General features: G+C 36.0%; 1 protein-coding gene across 1 annotated transcript in view; it reads right to left on the reverse strand.

Annotated features, from left to right (window-relative positions):
• The window catches only part of DCHS2 (dachsous cadherin-related 2), a 314,696-nt gene that overhangs the window by 105,998 nt on the left and 188,325 nt on the right, over positions 1-20,373 (reverse strand). The window contains exons 8-10 of the mRNA XM_036852069.1: positions 11,631-11,788; positions 2,944-3,787; positions 480-719 (exon numbers count right to left, since the gene is read on the reverse strand). Of these exons, the coding sequence (XP_036707964.1) occupies positions 480-719; positions 2,944-3,787; positions 11,631-11,788 (1,242 nt within the window). The remainder of the gene's footprint in view (positions 1-479; positions 720-2,943; positions 3,788-11,630; positions 11,789-20,373) is intronic.

Genomic DNA, 20,373 nt, shown 5'->3' on the forward strand with positions numbered 1-20,373 from the left:
TTTTACAGATAAGCAAACAGAGGATCAGAGAGAACTAATATATAGCTTATTAAAGGTTACACAGCTTAAGTGGTGGTTCTAGGATTCAAAGCCAGGCAGTCTGACACCAGCATCCTATCTCTTCCATTATGCTACATATGGAGGAAATAAAGAACGATTTACCTTCTGGTACTCCATGTATCTAGCTATTACAGTCTGAAAAAAGTGTGATCCTTTGTCTATACTTCTGTTTATTATCAAAATCAAATCAATAAATTGTATATTAATTAGATATGTATCACTCTACTATAAGTAATAATAAAAATCATACAAGCAAATGCTATAAAAAGTACACATTATGCATTCAATTTTTTTTTCTGTGTATGCTAATTAAAGAAATTCTAGAAGTTTGAAATAACTAGCAACTGTTTTCAAATTTCTGGTAAATGTCAATTTTTGCTTTTAATATCGATTACTTAGTTCCCATATTTTTGAGTTACCTGAATCTCTGTCCACAGCTTCAACTCTTGTGACAAACTCCCCTGGATTTTGATTTTCTTTAACTGAAGCTTCATATAGGTGCTGTTTAAATACTGGGGCCTCATCGTTTACATCAAGAACAGTAATTGTCAAAGTCTGGGATGAAGAAAGTGTTGGTGTGCCACTATCCAGTGCCAGAAGGGTCAGAATGTACTGACTTTTTAATTCATAATCCAAAGGCAAAGTAGTAGTTAGTAAACCTGTTTTGAAAGAAGAGAAAAGCAATAAGTAATATTCTTTGGAGAAGTCGTGCTTACTCTACTTTTCTCTAACTCATCTAAGTTGCTAAAAATTCAGAAGCTTTCTCTGTTAAAAAATAAATATTATTAAACCAACTTTAAATTTATATATTATCTGAAATAGAAGAGAACATTTTTAATTAGAAAAGTCATTCTAATTTAAATTATAAGGATGAATGAGAATTCAGAAATAATCCATCACGTATCATTATCTACTAAGATGATTACATCAAGAATATTTATCTACCCAACATCTACCTTCATTTATTTTTCTTTAAATATTTATTTATTTGGTTGCATCAGGTCTTAGTTGCTGCACGCGGGCTTCTTAGCTGCAACACACGAACTCTTAGTTTCAGCATGCATGTGGAATCTAGTTCCCTGACCAGGGATCAAACCCGGTTTCATTGGGAGCGCAGAGTCTTAACCACTGTGCCACCAGGGAAGTCCCTCTACCTTCATTTAAAAAAATATCTAGGTTCTAACAGTATCCCTCTTCACGTCAAAGGACACTTCATGTGTAAAAGTGACCAAGTTACAAAAAGTATGGCTACATCCTTTAAGAGATTTAGTTTTTGTTAAAGAGTTATAGTCTCTTTATACTAATCTCATTTAACAGTCTTTTTTTATTAACAAAAAATAGTAAAGACTTTATAACTCGGACAATAAACTTCACGAATACAATGTCCCCATCCAACTGCCATTTAAGCACGTAACTCATATAAGCAACTTGCACACATATATTTGTTACATAATTCCAATTGTCACATTTTTTCTTTTAGGATTGCTGTTTGCTCCTCTAACACGTGCTCCTCCTATAAGAACTTTTCTTCAAATAATTAAAGAGGCTTACTGATTCAGATATTATATATAAAATGGTTTCTCCATAATTGCTTATCATTTTACACTTCATAGCCAAAAGCCATTGAAAATCTCACTTTGTCTTCTTGATAAAAAAATATGAGCTTTGTGAGAGAAAAATAGCTTATCTCATATGAGTGAATTCAGCAATTAACATTTTATGTCTTTGAAAAAAATATCTCAACTGAAACAGCCACTGCAATTGTTTAAGATTCAGGATATCTATATTACCGAGACACAATTCTAATTTTATCCACCCTCTTTAGCAATCTGAAATAGACCTTCCTTAGCCATTTTGGAAAGCATTTTAAATATCGTTGAAATAGATCCTTGGAGACCCCAGCTCTAACAGAAATCAGCAGCTGGGTCTGGACTATCTCTCTGTCAGTTGGGCTTTTAAGTGGTGTTCATGCAGGTCTCAGAACGGAACCATATGCACAGGATTTAATAAATATTTTGATGAAATTTTCCAACAGTATATAGCCAGACTATAATCATGACTTCCAAATTCTACACATTCAGTCCCATTCCAAATAATGCTCTTACCGACAGTTGGGCCAAATGGTATACGTCTGAGATTTTTTTCTAAGGCTCATGCAGAAATGATTTTATTTTTTAGAGAATGAGATGGTAGTCCATCTCTTCACTGTCTTCTGAAAATCAGGTTGAGGGAATTTCATTTCCAATATCACAAGAATGACACTTTGAACGTATAATTGTCCATCAAACTACATCAAAATTTTTAGAAGATGTTATCTACAATATGGTAACAGCAAGACAAGGGAAGTGACAGTGAGTGCCATTTCCAAAGAGTACTTGACAGTGAAAAAATGCTTCTGCCAAAAAGAAAATGTTTCAGTTGTGAAAAGTAAGGGTCTTAATGTCAGTATCAATACAACCATTTGAAAATAAATGATTTCCAACTATTTACAAGTGTATGTTTGTATGATCTTAGAGATAAGTTTCCATATTAAAGTCTTTGAACAATGTTGACTAGTCATGTTCTACCTTGATTCACTCTTGGTACCATCTCCTACCCTATGAAAACACACAATGGGGGCAAAGAATTTGGCTACTGTATATTCATCCCAGGAAATGTGAGCTAGCTACAAAGCAGGTCAATGCTAACAAACAGACCAATTGCTCTTGGTTCTCTGAATACAACCTCTGTGCCTCTCATCTATATAAGTTTAACGGTCAATCAAGTCAAATTTCCTTAAAGCATATGCATCTTGAGAAGTATGATTTTATAACAGAGGAAAATGAAAAAGATAAATGCAAGCAAGTGAGCACAGGCTTTAACTGACAGTGACAAGGACAGTACCTGATGACTCATCTAGCATAAAAGCCATATTTTCATTTCCTGAGAGGATGCTGAATGTTACTCTTCCATTCCTTCCTGCGTCTGGATCTTGAGCAGTTATGTGGTGCACCAAGGAGCCCACCGCGGCATCCTCTTTGACAAGGGCGATGGGGAAAGATGTAAAAGTGGGGCTGTGGTCATTTATATCCAAAATCACTACCTTCACCATCAGCGATCTCAGTCGCCGGTCTGTCACATTCACAGCCTGATCGGATGCAGTTACTGTCAGGACAATAGTCGGAACTCTCTCTCTGTCAAGGGGGGAAGCAGTGACCAAAGTGCCAAATGAGGGGTGGATGAGAAATGGATTCATTCCAGGGTGGTGGGCTTCAATTAAGTATTGTACTCTACTGTTCAAAAAACTGCCGTCGCCGTCTTTGGCATTGAAGACGTGCACCAGAGTCCCGACAGGGGCATTCTCTTCCACGCTGATCACAATGAACTCCTCCTGGAAAGATGGGGAATGGTCATTCTGATCTTCCACAGCAACACTAAGGAAGACTGTGCTATTCACGGGAGGGTTTCTGCTGTGGTCTTTAGTTACCACCCTGAAAAGATAATGAGACGTCATTTCATAATCCAGTTCCTTAAAGAGGAACAAGTCTCCTGTCGAGCTGTCGACTTCAAAGTGACCATCCTTGTCATCTGCAGCGATACTAAAATGTAACTTTCCACTATGATGTTGTTGAAGGTGATCAGGTGACTTTATCAAGCTCATTATTTTTGCAGGCTTCAAGTTTTCTGGTATAACTAAGTGTCTAATATTCTGAGAAATGACAGCTCTCCCTTCAGATAGTGGTATCACCTGAAATAAGAATAAAAAGGAGTTGTTAATTTGGGTTTGTTTAAAAATAGTTTAATCGATACAGGTGCTGCTATTCTTTTGGAAGCTAATTCCTTCCAGTTGTGCAATATACATATGTTAATTGGTGAGAAAATGTCTTTTCTTATATTATATAATTCCAGTATGCCTCTGAAGACTGAAAACTGCATAATAGCTAGGAGATAAGAAAGTACAGGACTTTCCACTCCCCTGTTTGCTGTAATGGATGCAATGATAGTTTGATGAGGCTACGCTTTTGTTTACGTGAACTGTAGTCTTATGGTTCTTCAAGGACAGTGTACAAGAGCTAGTTTTCCAAGCTACTCTAAGTCCTAGAGACTCATATTTCCTTAATGACAACATCTGCATACATTTAAGTATCATATGCCTTTGTTTATCTGAAACCAGAGTCTTGAGATATTATGACAGAATTTTCTCCTAACCCACATATCCTTAATCAATAAAGAATATAATTTGGAAACAGAACTCTTGGGGACATATATTCTTGATTAGTATACATACCTATATTAATATTACTGATTATCACATGCTTGAACAAAAAAATCTTCCTGTAAACAGTCATTTTGCTTCTGATGGGTTGATGTAATTTTTTCCTACTATGGAGACTTCCTACAGCTTGTTTGCTCATTATGACTAAAGGAAAGTCTTAAAGTACAAATCTCAAGTGCCCTTCCTAATTTTAAAAATAATTACAAAAACTATGCGATTTATTACTGACCATTTATTTACACACGTTTCTCCTGCAAATTTACCCGGTCCTTGCAATTAAGAAAAAGTAAAAGAAAAGATACTTTTTGTTCTTCATAAACAAAGCAGGATAAACGTCCACATAGTGATGGAGGTAAGTATCTTGTCAGTAACTGTACAAAGTTAAAATAAAAAATTATTTAAACCTAATCATTTCTCAAGTGATAATGAAATCACTTAATATAATGCACACGTACATCTGCAATGCTCTCTAAAAAGAGTATTCGTGATTCTGATTGAAGATGGCGGAATAGAAGGACGTGCTCTCACTCCCTCTTGCGAGAGCACCAGAATCACAACTGGCTGCTGGACAATCATTGACAGGAAGACCCTGGACTTCACCAAGGAGGATACCCCACGTCCAAGGACAGAGGAGAAGCCACAGTGAGACGGTAGGAGGGGCGCAATCAGAGTAAAATCAAATCCCATAACTGCTGGGTGGGTGACTCACAGACTGGCGAACACTTATACCACAGAAGTCCACCCAGTGGAGTGAGGGTTCTGAGCCCCACGTCAGGCTTCCCAACCTGGGGGTCCGGCAACGGGAGGAGGAATTCCTAGAGAATCAGACTTTGAAGCCTAGTGGGAATTGATTGCAGGACTTCGACAGGACTGGGGGAAACAGAGACCCCACTCTTGGAGGGCACACACAAAGTAATGTGTGCATCGGGACCCAGGGGAAGGAGCAGTGACCTTGGGGGAGACTGAACCAGAGCTACCTGCTGGTGTTGGGGGGGTCTCCTGCAGAGGCGGGTGGTGGCTCTGTTTCACCGTGGGGATAAGGACACTGGCAGCAGAGGTTCTGGGAAGTTCTTCTTGGTGTGAGCCCTCCCAGAGTCTGCCATTAACCCCACCAAAGAGCACGGGTAGGCTCCAGTGTTGGGTTGCCTCAGGCAAAACAACCAACAGGGAGGGAACCCAGCCCCACCCATCAACAGTCAAGTGGATTAAGGTTTTACTGAGCTCTGACCGCCACAGCAACAGTCAGCTCTACCCACCACCAGAGCCTCCCATCAAGCCTCTTAGATAGCCTCAACCACCAGAGGGCAGACAGCAGAAGCAAGAAAAACTACAATCCTGCAGGCCGTGGACCAAAACCCACAGTTACAGAAAGATAGAGAAGATGAAAAGGCAGAGGGCTATGTACCAGATGAAGGAACAAGAAAAAACCCCAGAAAAACAACTAAATGAAGTGGAGATAGGCAACCTTCCAGAAAAAGAATTCAGAATAATGATAGTGAAGATGATCCAGGACCTCGGAATAAGAATGGAGGCAAAGATTGAGAAGATGCAAGAAATGATTAACAAAGACCTAGAAGAATTAAAGAACAAACAAACAGAGATGACCAATACAATAACTGAAATGAAAACTACACTAGAAGGAATCTATAGCAGAATAACTGAGGCAGAAGAACGGATAAGTGACCTGGAAGACAGAATGGTGGAATTCACTGCTGCGGAACAGACTAAAGAAAAAAGAATGAAAAGAAATGAAGACAGCCTAAGAGACCTCTGGGACAACATTAAACGCAACAACATTCGCATTATAGGGGTCCCAGAAGGAGAAGAGAGAGAGAAAGGACCAGAGAAAATATTTGAAGAGATTATAGTCGAAAACTTCCCTAACATGGGAAAGGAAATAGCCACCCAAGTCCAGGAAGCGCAGAGAGTCCCATACAGAATAAACCCAAGGAGAAACACGCTGAGACACATAGTAATCAAAGTGGCAAAAATTAAAGACAAAGAAAAATTATTGAAAGCAGCAAGGGAAAAACGACAAATAACATACAAGGGAACTCCCATAAGGTTAACAGCTGATTTCTCAGCAGAAACTCTGCAAGCCACAAGGGAGTGCCATGATATACTTAAAGTGATGAAAGGGAACAACCTACAACCAAGATTACTCTACCCGGCAAGGATCTCATTTAGATTTCATGGAGAAATCAAAAGCTTTACAGACAAGCAAAAGCTAAGAGAATTCAGCACCACCGAACCAGCTCTACAACAAATGCTAAAGGAACTTCTCTAAGTGGGAAACACAAGAGAAGAAAAGGACCTACAAAAACAAACCCAAAACAATTAAGAAAATGGTCATAGGAACATACATATCGATAATTACCTTAAACGTGAATGGATTAAATGCTCCGACCAAAAGACATAGACTGGCTGAATGGATACAAAAACAAGACCCATATATATGCTGTCTACAAGAGACCCACTTTAGACCTAGGGACACATACAGACTGAAAGTGAGGGGATGGAAAAAGATATTCCATGCAAATGGAAATCAAAAGAAAGCTGGAGTAGCTATACTCATATCAGATAAAATAGACTTTAAAATAAAGAATGTTACAAGAGACAAGGAAGGACACTACATAATGATCCAGGGATCAATCCAAGAAGAAGATATAACAATTATAAATATATATGCACCCAACATAGGAGCACCTCAATACATAAGGCAACTGCTAACAGCTATAAAAGAGGAAATCGACAGTAACACAATCATAGTGGGGGACTTTAACACCTCACTTACACCAATGGACAGATCATCCAAAATGAAAATAAATAAGGAAACAGAAGCTTTAAATGACACAATAGACCAGATAGATTTAATTGATATATATAGGACATTCCATCCAAAAACAGCAGATTACACGTTCTTCTCAAGTGTGCACGGAACATTCTCCAGGATAGATCACATCTTGGGTCACAAATCAAGCCTCAGTAAATTTAAGAAAATTGAAATCATATCAAGCATCTTTTCTGACCACAACGCTATGAGATTAGAAATGAATTACAGGGAAAAAAACGTAAAAAAGACGAACACAGGGAGGCTAAACAATACGTTACTAAATAACCAAGAGATCACTGAAGAAATCAAAGAGGAAATAAAAAAATACCTAGAGACAAATGACAATGAAAACACGACGACCCAAAACCTATGGGATGCAGCAAAAGCAGTTCTAAGAGGGAAGTTTATAGCTATACAAGCCTACCTAAAGAAACAAGAAAAATCTCAAGTAAACAATCTAACCTTACACCTAAAGAAACTAGAGAAAGAAGAACAAACAAAACCCAAAGTTAGCAGAAGGAAAGAAATCATAAAGATCAGAGCAGAAATAAATGAAATAGAAACAAAGAAAACAATAGCAAAGATCAATAAGACTAAAAGTTGGTTCTTTGAGAAGATAAACAAAATTGATAAGCCATTAGCCAGACTCATCAAGAAAAAGAGGGAGAGGACTCATATCAGTAAAATCAGAAATGAAAAAGGAGAAGTTACAACAGACACCGCAGAAATACAAAGCATCCTAAGAGACTACTACAAGCAACTTTATGCCAATAAAATGGACAACCTGGAAGAAATGGACAAATTCTTAGAAAGGTATAACCTTCCAAGACTGAACCAGGAAGAAACAGAAAATATGAACAGACCAATCACAAGTAATGAAATTGAAACTGTGATTAAAAATCTTCCAACAAACAAAAGTCCAGGACCAGATGGCTTCACAGGTGAATTCTATCAAACATTTAGAGAAGAGCTAACACTCATCCTTCTCAAACTCTTCCAAAAAATTGCAGAGGAAGGAACACTCCCAAACTCATTCTATGAGGCCACCATCACCCTGATACCAAAACCAGACAAAGACACTACAAAAAAAGAAAATTACAGACCAATATCACTGATGAATACAGATGCAAAAATCCTCAACAAAATACTAGCAAACAGAATCCAACAACACATTAAAAGGATCATACACCACGATCAAGTGGGATTTATCCCAGGGATGCAAGGATTCTTCAATATACGCAAATCAATCAATGTGATACACCATATTAACAAATTGAAGAATAAAAACCATATGATCATCTCAATAGATGCAGAAAAAGCTTTTGACAAAATTCAACACCCATTTCTGATAAAAACTCTCCAGAAAGTGGGCATAGAGGGAACCTACCTCAACATAATAAAGGCCATATATGACAAACCCACAGCAAACATCATTCTCAATGGTGAAAAACTGAAAGCATTTCCTCTAAGATCAGGAACGAGACAAGGATGTCCACTCTCACCACTATTATTCAACATAGTTCTGGAAGTCCTAGCCACGGCAATCAGAGAAGAAAAAGACATAAAAGGAATACAAATTGGAAAAGAAGAAGTAAAACTGTCACTGTTTGCGGATGACATGATACTATACATAGAGAATCCTAAAACTGCCACCAGAAAACTGCTAGAGCTAATTAATGAATATGGTAACGTTGCAGGATACAAAATTAATGCACAGAAATCTCTTGCATTCCTATATACTAATGATGAAAAATCTGAAAGAGAAATTATGGAAACACTCCCATTTACCATTGCAACAAAAAGAATAAAATACCTAGGAATAAACATACCTAGGGAGACAAAAGACCTGTATGCAGAAAACTATTAGACACTGATGAAAGAAATTAAAGATGATACCAACAGATGGAGAGATATACCATGTTCTTGGATTGGAAGAATCAACATTGTGAAAATGAGTATACTACCCAAAGCAATCTACAGATTCAATGCAATCCCTATCAAATTACCAATGGCATTTTTTACGGAGCTAGAACAAATCATCTTAAAATTTATATGGAGACACAAAAGACCCCGAATAGCCAAAGCAGTCTTGAGGGAAAAAAATGGAGCTGGAGGAATCAGACTCCCTGACTTCAGACTATACTACAAAGCTACAGTAATCAAGACAATATGGTACTGGCACAAAAACAGAAACATAGATCAATGGAACAAGATAGAAAGCCCAGAGATTAACCCACGCACCTATGGTCAACTAATCTATGACAAAGGAGGCAAAGATATACAATGGAGAAAAGACAGTCTCTTCAATAAGTGGTGCTGGGAAAACTGGACAGCTACATGTAAAAGAATGAAATTAGAATACTCCCTAACACCATACACAAAAATAAACTCAAAATGGATTAGAGACCTAAATATAAGACTGGACACTATAAAACTCTTAGAGGAAAACATAGGAAGAACACTCTTTGACGTAAATCACAGCAAGATCTTTTTTGATCACCTCCTAGAGTAATGGAAATAAAAACAAAAATAAACAAGTGGGACCTAATGAAACTTCAAAGCTTTTGCACAGCAAAGGAAACCATAAACAAGACGAAAAGACAACCCTCAGAATGGGAGAAAATATTTGCAAATGAATCAACGGACAAAGGATTAATCTCCAAAATATATAAACAGCTCATGCAGCTCAATATTAAAGAAACAAACACCCCAATCCAAAAATGGGCAGAAGACCTAAATAGACATTTCTCCAAAGAAGACATACAGATGGCCACGAAGCACATGAAAAGATGCTCAACATCACTAATTATTAGAGAAATGCAAATCAAAACTACAATGAGGTATCACCTCACTCCTGTTAGAATGCGCATCATCAGAAAATCTACAAACAACAAATGCTGGAGAGGGTGTGGAGAAAAGGGAACCCTCTTGCACTGTTGGTGGGAATGTAAATTGATACAGCCACTATGGGGAACGATATGGAGGTTCCTTCAAAAACTAAAAATAGAATTACCATATGACCCAGCAATCCCACTACTGGGCATATACCCAGAGAAAACAGTAATTCAAAAAGACACATGCACCCGAATGTTCATTGCAGCACTATTTACAATAGCCAGGTCATGGAAGCAACCTAAATGCCCATCAACAGACGAATGGATAAAGAAGTTGTGGTACATATATACAATGGAATATTACTCAGCCATAAAAAGGAATGAAATTGAGTCATTTGTTGAGACGTGGATGGATCTAGAGACTGTCATACAGAGTGAAGTAAGTCAGAAAGAGAAAAACAAATATCGTATATTAATGCATGTATGTGGAACCTAGAAAAATGGTACAGATGAGCCAGTTTGCAGGGCAGAAGTTGAGACACAGATGTAGAGAATGGACATATGGACACCAAGGGGGGAAAACTGCGGTGAGGTGGGGATGGTGGTGTGCTGAATTGGGCGATTGGGATTGACATGTATACACTGATGTGTATAAAATTGATGCCTAATAAGAACCTGCAGTATAAAAAAACAAACAAAACAACTAACACTAAACTTTCATTGGGTTATTTGTATGGAAATATGTTAATATAAATGTTTCAGACATTACATGAAATTTCTAAAAATCTTATATTTGTATTTGTATGGAAATATGTATGGAAATATGTTAATATAAATGTTTCAGGCATTACATGAAATTTCTAAAAATCTTATATGTTCTGGTATAATGTTATAAGTAATAATCCTAGTTATTACTTTAAAATGTATATCTCAGAAATAACTAATTTTCTTGTGAACTGCATTATTATGAACTTTCATCAAATCTTTAACCGTGGACATTTTTAAGTCTTTTGTCATTTACAAACAGTTCTGGGTGTACTCTGATGATTTTGCAAATATATGCCTATAAAAGGGTTTCATCTTCAAGAAATTCATGGAAAAGACTCTGACAAGTACAGGTTTCTGGTAACTGACTGTACTGCTGAACTGAATGAATAAGCATTTTCAGAACTCTAATGAAAAACTGATGAACTCATAAAAGTGCTAACAAAAGATCAAGATGAAAAAAAAATTAATTACATGGGACTGAGTGAACTGATGAGGATGAGTATAATTTCTGTGACTTCCTGTCTGAATTAAAAAAAAAAATCCCACAAGGACTCAGAGGCAAAGAATATACAAATCAATTTTCACTGCAAAGTAAAGGAGCTGTTACAGTGGAGGATTACTGGACTGAATGTCAATATTATGACATAGTATGAGTGTGTTTCATGTTTGGTAATTGCAATCATTGTTGCTTTTGTTGTGGTGATCCATGTACAATGCTTGGTGTCAGTCTATTTATCTCTTGTAAAAATAAAATACAGTGCGTGTGTGTGAAAAAAAAAAGAGTATTCGTATATTTAATGTATCTTCACTCTACATTTTTATATAAAATTAAAACCCCCTCAGAGCATCTTTCCACACTTTGTATGATGTGAGCTATTACCTGAATATTAATAACTGCCTGTCCTTGAAGAGGAGGCACCCCCTGGTCACTGGCAATTACAATCATCCTGTAAGAAGGTCCATAATCATGTGAAAGTACTCTGGTTGTTCTTATTTCACCACTGTTGGCATCAATCTTGAAGTGATCAGAACTACCCTCTACACACAAACACACACAAAATTAAGAAATTAATGTTAGTTGACAATGCAGAATACAGAGAATTAATTAATCCAAATATACCTGTGATCATTTGGAAGATTTATTTACCTTAAGCTCTGTGAGAATATGAGCATAAGGATAATACTAAAAATACAGACAAGAAACATAACAGATTAAAAAAATTATTATAGAAATTTTCACATATAAAAAAGTAGACAATGATATCATGAACTTTCATGTACCTATCATCTAGCTTCAATATTTATCAACTCATGTGCCATATCATCCAGCAATCCCATTCCTGGGCATATATCCTGACAAAACTCTAATTCAAATAGATACATGCACCCCTGTGTTCATAGCAGCACTATTTACAATAGCCAAGACATGGAAACAACCTAAACGTCCATCAACATGTAGATGGTTAAAGAAGATGTGATACATATATACAATGGAATACTACTCAGCCACAAAAGAGAATGAAATCATGCCATTTGCAGCAACATGGATGGACCTAGAGATTATCATACTAAGTGAAATAAGTCAGACAGAGAAAGACAAATACCATATGATATCACTTATATGTAGGAATCCAAAATATGACACAAATGAACTTATCTATGAGACAGAAACACAGGGAACTACTGTGTAACACAGGGAACTATATTCAATATCCTATTAAAAATACCATATGGAAAATAATTTAAAATAATAATAATATTTATCAACTCATGGCTAATCTTATTCCCCATTCACATATTTCCCTTCACCATCTTCTTTTGAAGCAAATTTCAGAAATCATATCATTTCTTCTGTATGTTTTTCAACATGCATCTCTAAAAGATAAGGAAAAATTTAATACGATCACAGTACCATATTATACTTTTAAAAATTAGTAATAATTCCTAAATATTATCAAATATCTAGTTAACTTTTAAATTTCCAGTTGTCTCATAAATATCTTATTTTTTTTTACTCAAATTAGGTTCAACATAAACTCTGTATTTGCATATCTCTTCAATCTATGCATTCCTGCCATCCATCTCTTTATTTTGTTCTTGCAACTCATTTGCTGAAGAACTGGATCATGTATCCTGAAGCTTCCCGTGGTCTAGATTTGCCTGTTGCTTATCTCCAAAGTGTAGCTTAATATGTTTTTCTGTCCTCTATGTTCTCCTTAAATTGGGATGTAGATCTAGAGAATTAATCAGATTCAGGTTGTTTGGGGGGAAGACTACTTCATAAATGCTGTTTTGTGTTTTCCTTTAGAAGCACATGTCTGATTGTCTCTTTTTGTGATGTGGGCCCCCTTTGGTGCACAGCCTGGATCCACTAATGATTCAATAAATGTTGCAAAGTATAACATTCTGAGTCTATGATCCCTTCTTCATTTATTAGCTGGAATATATTACTAAAGAGCAACTTCTTCTTATCTACTTATTGGTAACCCAGTGGGACAGTTCATTATAGGAAAAGTCAGGATAAATGTTTGATGGTAAACTTTTATTTAACAGTCTTCAAAATAATGGATTGGTTTACTAACATCCTTCAGTGCTCCAACTATGATAATTAAAGGTTTGTTTAGTTTCTGTTTTAAGAATCATTAAGCATAAATTTAAACATATTATAAGAGTTTCAATCTATTCCCAATATTATCCCTATTGATGTTCAAATTGTTCCATCTTTGAATATTAGGATCCTCTTAAAGGAGGTTCTTGAGTCTTTGATATGATCCTAGTCATCTTTAGCAGCCTCCTTGTATCTGGGGTGACAAAATGTTACAGACTCATCTTGAAGATTTCCTGTCCAAGACCTGGAGTCAGTCATTTCTCCAAGGACTCCTGGTTCATTCCATGGAGTACAGTATTGGGAGGTTGTATCCTGCTCATTGCTTCTGGGTCAGTCAGTTTCTAGGCCTTTTTCAGTGGTCACAGAATATACACATGCACACACTAAAATATGTCATAAGTTTGTATTGATACTTCTAATTCAAATTGATCATGGCAGGGGTTTTTTTTTTTTTTGGTTTGTTAAACAACAGATTTGTGTTCTTTGATAAAATCTAAATACTTTAAACAACCCAAAGAACTTCAGACGATGTCTAGGCTAGTGGCTCTCTTTCATTCTTTTATTCAACTGTCAGTGAGTCACTATCATGTAACAGATACTTTACCAGTTATAGGGGAAATAAAGGCAAATAAAAAAGAACTCCTGTTCTTAAGAAAGTCAGAGTATAGAGCAGGAAATTATGTAACACTTACTGGTTGTGATTTCTATGCTTTGGTCCATTTACATAGGAGAATGAAAACTTTCATGAATGTGATATATATATCTTTGTTCTCATTATATTGATCTTTATCTTGTTATTTTATCTTACATTTTGTAGTTGCCTCTATTTTGCAATTGGATAAAGTTAAAGCAAAGGTATGAGTAACATAACAGATATCACCACATTTTTATATTGCTATGCCCCAAGTATCATTTCAGAAACTAATTTTTTTAAAAATCAACATTTCAAACATTCAGAAATATATGACCTTCCATGTAAACATTTCTAGATTGGTAAAGTTGCAATATTTCTTCAAAATTTTTAAAGAAATGACAGAATATAAGTACAGCAGAGGACCTGTGTGTATCTCCAAATCTCATTCCCTTTCTTCTTCCCTGTAGACAGCCTCTGTTCTAAAGTGGGGGTGTATCTTTCTAGTCCATATATTCATGAGTAATATATAGCATGGTTTTGTTCCTTTCCAAATAACTGTATCATAGCAGGATTATAGCTTAATCTATTAACCTGTGTGTGTGTATGTGTGTATGCAGCAGACTCATTGTTCCTGAACAATCCACTATGTCATCTTCCCAAGCATGAACATGATTTGCCTTTTCATTTCTTTCTACTTTAGGTCTTTCATCTATTTTGTAATTTTCTACATAAAGGTCTTAAATATCTTTTATTGAAATTTTCCTCCCTATGCTTCTAGTCAAGATGATTCTGATTTGGGAGAGGGGGGAAACACATAATTTGATCGTCCTTCTTTAAAGAAAATAGGACAATATTCCCACCCCAGAGGAGCCCATGCTAGTGAAGAACCTTAAAGCCTAAACTTCATGATCTTCACAGTAAACTGGACCCCACACCCAATGATTTTCTTTGTTACAGTGAATGAAACCTTTGAAATCCTGCTTAGTTCTTAAAATGCTAGTGATTTTTGTATGTTGACATTGTTCCCAGAAATTTTTTATGTTATTGATTCTAGTGATTTGCCTGTAGCATATTTGGGGTTTTCCATGTAGACAATTAAATTATCTGCAGATAAAGGCAATGTTGTCCCTTGCTTCCCTATGTTTGTGTCAAACATGGCAAAGCAACAAATGTCTCTTAAAATGGTATAAAAACAAAATGCCAACTAAAGTTAATCACTGGAACCAATCTGAGGCCTGTGCATTCTCAAGGAAAAACATAAACATAAGCCTGCCTCAATAAAATTCCTACATATACATACATGTGTGTACGTATGTGACATTTTTTTATTAATCCTATTTTTTTTAATTGAGGTATAGTTGTTTTACAATGATATGTTAGTTTCTACTGTACAGTGAAGTAGAGTTCCCTATGCTATACAGCAGGTTCTCATTAGTTATTTTATACATATTATTTAGTGTATATATGTCAATCCCAATCTCACAATTCATCCCAGCTCCCCTTTCCCCCCTTGGTGTTCATACGTTGTTCTCTATGTCTGTCTCTATTTCTGCCTTGCAAACAGGTTCATCTGTACCATTTTTCTATATTCCACATATATGCATTAACATACAATATTTGTTTTTCTCTTTCTGACTTACTTCACTCTGCATTTTCTAAATATGATTTACTCTGACCTTAAGAATATTTAATTTTCACAGAGATTCACAGATGCTTGGTGTTCATAATCATATGTCTTTATACTCAATATCAATTTTTATCCATTAACTAGTACTTTCTTATCAGTAAAAGTTGATTTGCATTTTACATTATTGAAAATTATTCATTTAAAGTGGATGGCTGGTTGATTTCTACTTAGGACATAGAAAAAATAATATGATTTTACATTAAATTTTTATTTTATTTTATTTTTTTAACATCTTTATTGGAGTATAATTGCTTTACAATGGTGTGTTAGTTTCTGCTTTATAACAAAGTGAATCAGTTATACATATACATATGTTCCCATATCCCCTCCCTCTTGCATCTCCCTCCCTCCAACACTCCCTATCCCACCCCTCTAGGTGGCAACAAAGCACCGAGCTGATCTCCCTGTGCTATGCGGCTGCTTCCCACTAGCTATCTCTTTTATGTTTGGTAGTGTATATATGTCCATGCCACTCTCTCATTTTGTCCCAGGTTACCCTTCCCCCTCCCCATATCCTCAAGTCCATTCTCTACTAGGTCTGCATCTTTATTCCCAACTTGCCCCTAGGTTCTTCTGACCAATTTTTATTCTTTTTTTTTTTTTTTAGATTCCATATATATGTGTTAGCATACGGTATTTTTTTTTTCTCTTTCTGACTTACTTCACTCTGTATGACAGTCTCTAGGTCCATCCACCTCACTACAAATAACTCAGTTTTGTTCTTTTTTATGGCTGAGTAATATTCCATTGTATATAATGTGCCACATCTTCTTTATCCACTCATCTGTTGATGGAGACTTAGGTTGCTTCCATGTCCTGGTTATTGTAAATAGAGCTGCAATGAACATTTTGGCACATGACTCTTTTTGAATTAAGGTTTTCTCAGGGTACATGCCCAGTAGTAATATTGCTGGGTCGTATGGTAGTTCTATTTTTAGTTTTTTAAGGAACCTCAATACTGTTCTCCACAGTGGCTGTATCAATTTACATTCCCACCAACAGTGCAAGAGAGTTCCCGTTTCTCCACACCCTCTCCAGCATGTATTGTTTGTAGATTCTTTGATGATGGCCATTCTGACCAGTGTGAGATGATACCTCATTGTAGTTTTGATTTGCATTTCTCTACCGATTAATGATGTTGAGCATTCTTTCCTGTGTTTGTTGACGATCTGTATATCTTCTTTGGAGAAATATCTATTTAGGTCTTCTGTCCATTTTTGGATTAGGTTGCTTGTTTTTTTGATATTGAGCTGCATGAGCTGCTTGTAAATTTTGAAGATTAATCCTTTGTCAGTTGCTTCATTTGAAAATATTTTCTCCCATTCTGAATGTTGTCTTTTCGTCTTGTTTATGGTTTCCTTTGCTCTGCAAAAGCTTTTAAGTTTCATTAGGTCCCATTGGTTTATTTTTGTTTTTATTTCCATTTCTCTAAGAGGTGGGTCAAAAAGGATCTTCTGTGATTTATGTCTTAGAGTGTTCTGCCTATGTTTTCCTCTAAGAGTTTGATAGTGTCTGGCCTTACATTTAGGTCTTTAATCCATTTTGAGTTTATTTTTGTGTATGGTGTTAGGGAGTGTTCTAATTTCATTCTTTTTCATGTAGCTGTCCAGTTTTCCCAGCACCACTTATTGAAGAAGGTGTCTTTTCTCCACTGTATATTCTTGCCTCCTTAATCAAAGATAAGGTGACCATATGTTCATGGGTTTATCTCTGGGCTTTCTGTACTGTTCCATTGATCTATATTTCTGTTTTTGTGCCAGTACCATACTGTCTTGATTACTGTAGCTTTGTAATATAGTCTGAAGTGAGGAAGACTGATTCCTCCAGCTCCGTTTTTCTTTTACAAGATTGCTTTGGCTATTGGGGGTCTTTTGTGTTTCCATACAAATTGTGAAATTTTTTATTCTAGTTCTGTGAAAAATGCCAGTGGTAGTTTGATAGGGATTGCATTGAATCTGTAGATTGCTTTGGGTAGTAGAGTCATTTTCACAATGTGGATTCTTCCAATCCAAGAACATGGTATATCTCTCCATCTATTTGTATCATCTTTAATTACATTCATCACTGTCTTATAATTTTCTGCATACAGATCTTTTGTCTCCTTAGGTAGGTTTATTCCTAGATATTTTATTCTTTTTGTTGCAGTGGTAAATGGGAGTGTTTTCTTAATTTTACTTTCAGATTTTTCATCATTAGTGTATAGGAATGCAAGAGATTTCTGTGCATTAATTTTGTATCCTGTTACTTTACCAAATTCATTGATTAGCTCTAGTAGTTTTCTCGTAGCATTTTTAGGATTCTATATGTATAGTATCATGTATGTGTAAACAGTGACAGCTTTACTTCTTCTTTTCCAATTTGGATTCATTCCTTTTATTTCTTTTTCTTCTCTGATTGCTGTGGCTAAAACTTCCAAAGCTATGTTGAATAATAGTGGTGAGAGTGGGCAACCTTGTCTTGTTCCTGATCTTAGTGGAAATGGTTTCAATTTTTCACCATTGAGGACGATGTTGGCTGTGGGTTTGTCATATATGGCCTTTATTATGTTGAGGTAAGTTCCCTGTATGCCTACTTTCTGGAGGGTTTTTATCATAAATGGGTGCTGAATTTTGTCGAAAGCTTTCTCTGCATCCATTGAGATGATCATATGGTTTTTTCCTTCAATTTGTTAATATGGTGTATCATGTTCACTGATTTGCATAAATTGAAGAAACCTTGCATTCCTGGTGTAAACCCCACTTGATCATAGTGTATGATCCTTTTAATGTGCTGTTGGATTCTGTTTGCTAGTACTTTGTTGAGGATTTTTGCATCGATGTTCATCAGTGATATTGGCCTGTAGTTTTCTTTCTTTGTGACATCTTTGTCTGGTTTTGGTATCAGGGTGATGGTGGCCTCGTAGAATGTGTTTGGGAGTGTTCCTCCCTCTGCTATATTTTGGAAGAGTTTGAGAAGGATAGGTGTTAGCTCTTCTATAAATGTTTGATAGAATTCACCTGTGAATCCGTCTGGTCCTGCGCTTTTGTTTGTTGGAAGATTTTTAACCACAGTTTCAATTTCAGTGCTTGTGATTGGTCTGTTCATATTTTCTATTTCTTCCTGGTTCAGTCTCGGACGGTTGTGCATTTCTACAAATTTGTCCATTTCTTCCAGGTTGTCCATTTTATTGGCATAGAGTTCCTTGTAGTAATCTCTCATGATGCTTTGTATTTCTGCAGGGTCAGTAGTTACATCTCCTTTTTCATTTCTAATTCTATTGATTTGAGTCTTCTCCCTTTTTTTTCTTGATAAGTCTGGCTAATGGTTTCTCAGTTTTGTTTATCTTCTCAAAGAACCAGCTTTTAATTATATTGATCTTTGCTATTGTTTCCTTCATTTCTTTTCCATTTGTTTCTGATCTGATCTTTATGATTTCTTTCCTTCTGCTAACTTTGGACGTTTTTTTGTTCTTCTTTCTCCAATTGCTTTAGGTGTAAGGTTAGGTTGTTTATTTGAGATGTTTCTTGTTTCTTAAGGTAGGATGGTATTGCTATAAACTTCCCTCTTAGAACTGCTTTTGCTGCATCCCATAGGTTTTGAGTCATTGTGTTTTCATTGTCATTTGTTTCTAGGTATTTTTTGATTTCCCCTTTGATTTCTTCAGTGATCTCTTAGTTATGAAGTAGTGTGTTGTTTAACCTCCATCTGTTTGTATTTCTTACAGACTTTTTCCTGTAATTGATATGTAGTCTCATAGCATTGTGGTCGGAAAAGATAGTTGCTTTGATTTCAATTTTCTCAAATTTACCAAGGCCTGATTTGTGACCCAAGATATGATCTATCCTGGAGAATGTTCTATGAGCACTTGAGAAGAATGTGTATTCTGTTGTTTTTGGATGGAATGTCCTATAAATATCAATTAAGTCCGTCTTGCTTAATGTATCATTTAAAGCTTGTGTTTCCTGATTTATTTTCATTTTGGATGATCTGTCCATTGGTGAAAGTGGGGTGTTAAAGTCTCCTACTATGATTGCAATACTGTCAATTTCCCCTTTTATGGCTGTTACTATTTGCCTTATATATTGTGGTGCTCCTATGTTGGGTGCATAAAAACTTATAGTTTTTATATCCTCTTCTTGGATTGATTCCTTGATCATTATATAGTGTCCTTTTTTTGTCTTTTGTAGTAGTCTTTGTTTTAAAGTCTATTTTGTCTGATATGAGAATTGCTACTCCAGCTTTTTTTTGATTTCCATTTGCATGGAAGATCTTTTTCCATCCCCTCACTTTCAGTCTGTATGTGTCCGTAGGTCTGAAGTGGGTCTCTTATAGACAGCATATATATGGGTCTTGTTTTTGTATCCATTCAGCCAGTCTCTCTCTTTTGGCTGGAGCATTTAATCCATTTTCATTAAAGGTGATTAGCTATATGTATGTTTCTATTACCATTTTCTTAGTTGTTTTGGGTTTGTTATTGTAGGTCTTTTCCTTCTCTTGTGTTTCCTGCCTAGAGAAGTTCCTTTAGCATTTGTTGTAAAGCTCGTTTGGTGGTGCTGAATTCTCTTAGCTTTTGCTTGTCTGTAAAGGTTTTAATTTCTCCGTCAAATCTGAATGAGCTCCTTGCTGGGTAGAGTAATCTTGGTTGTAGGTTTTTCTCCTTCATCACTTTAAATATGTCTTACCACTCCCTTTTGGCTTGCAGAGTTTCTGCTGAA

The sequence above is a fragment of the Balaenoptera musculus genome, chromosome 5 (assembly GCF_009873245.2).
Source record: "Balaenoptera musculus isolate JJ_BM4_2016_0621 chromosome 5, mBalMus1.pri.v3, whole genome shotgun sequence".
NCBI lineage: Eukaryota > Metazoa > Chordata > Mammalia > Artiodactyla > Balaenopteridae > Balaenoptera > Balaenoptera musculus.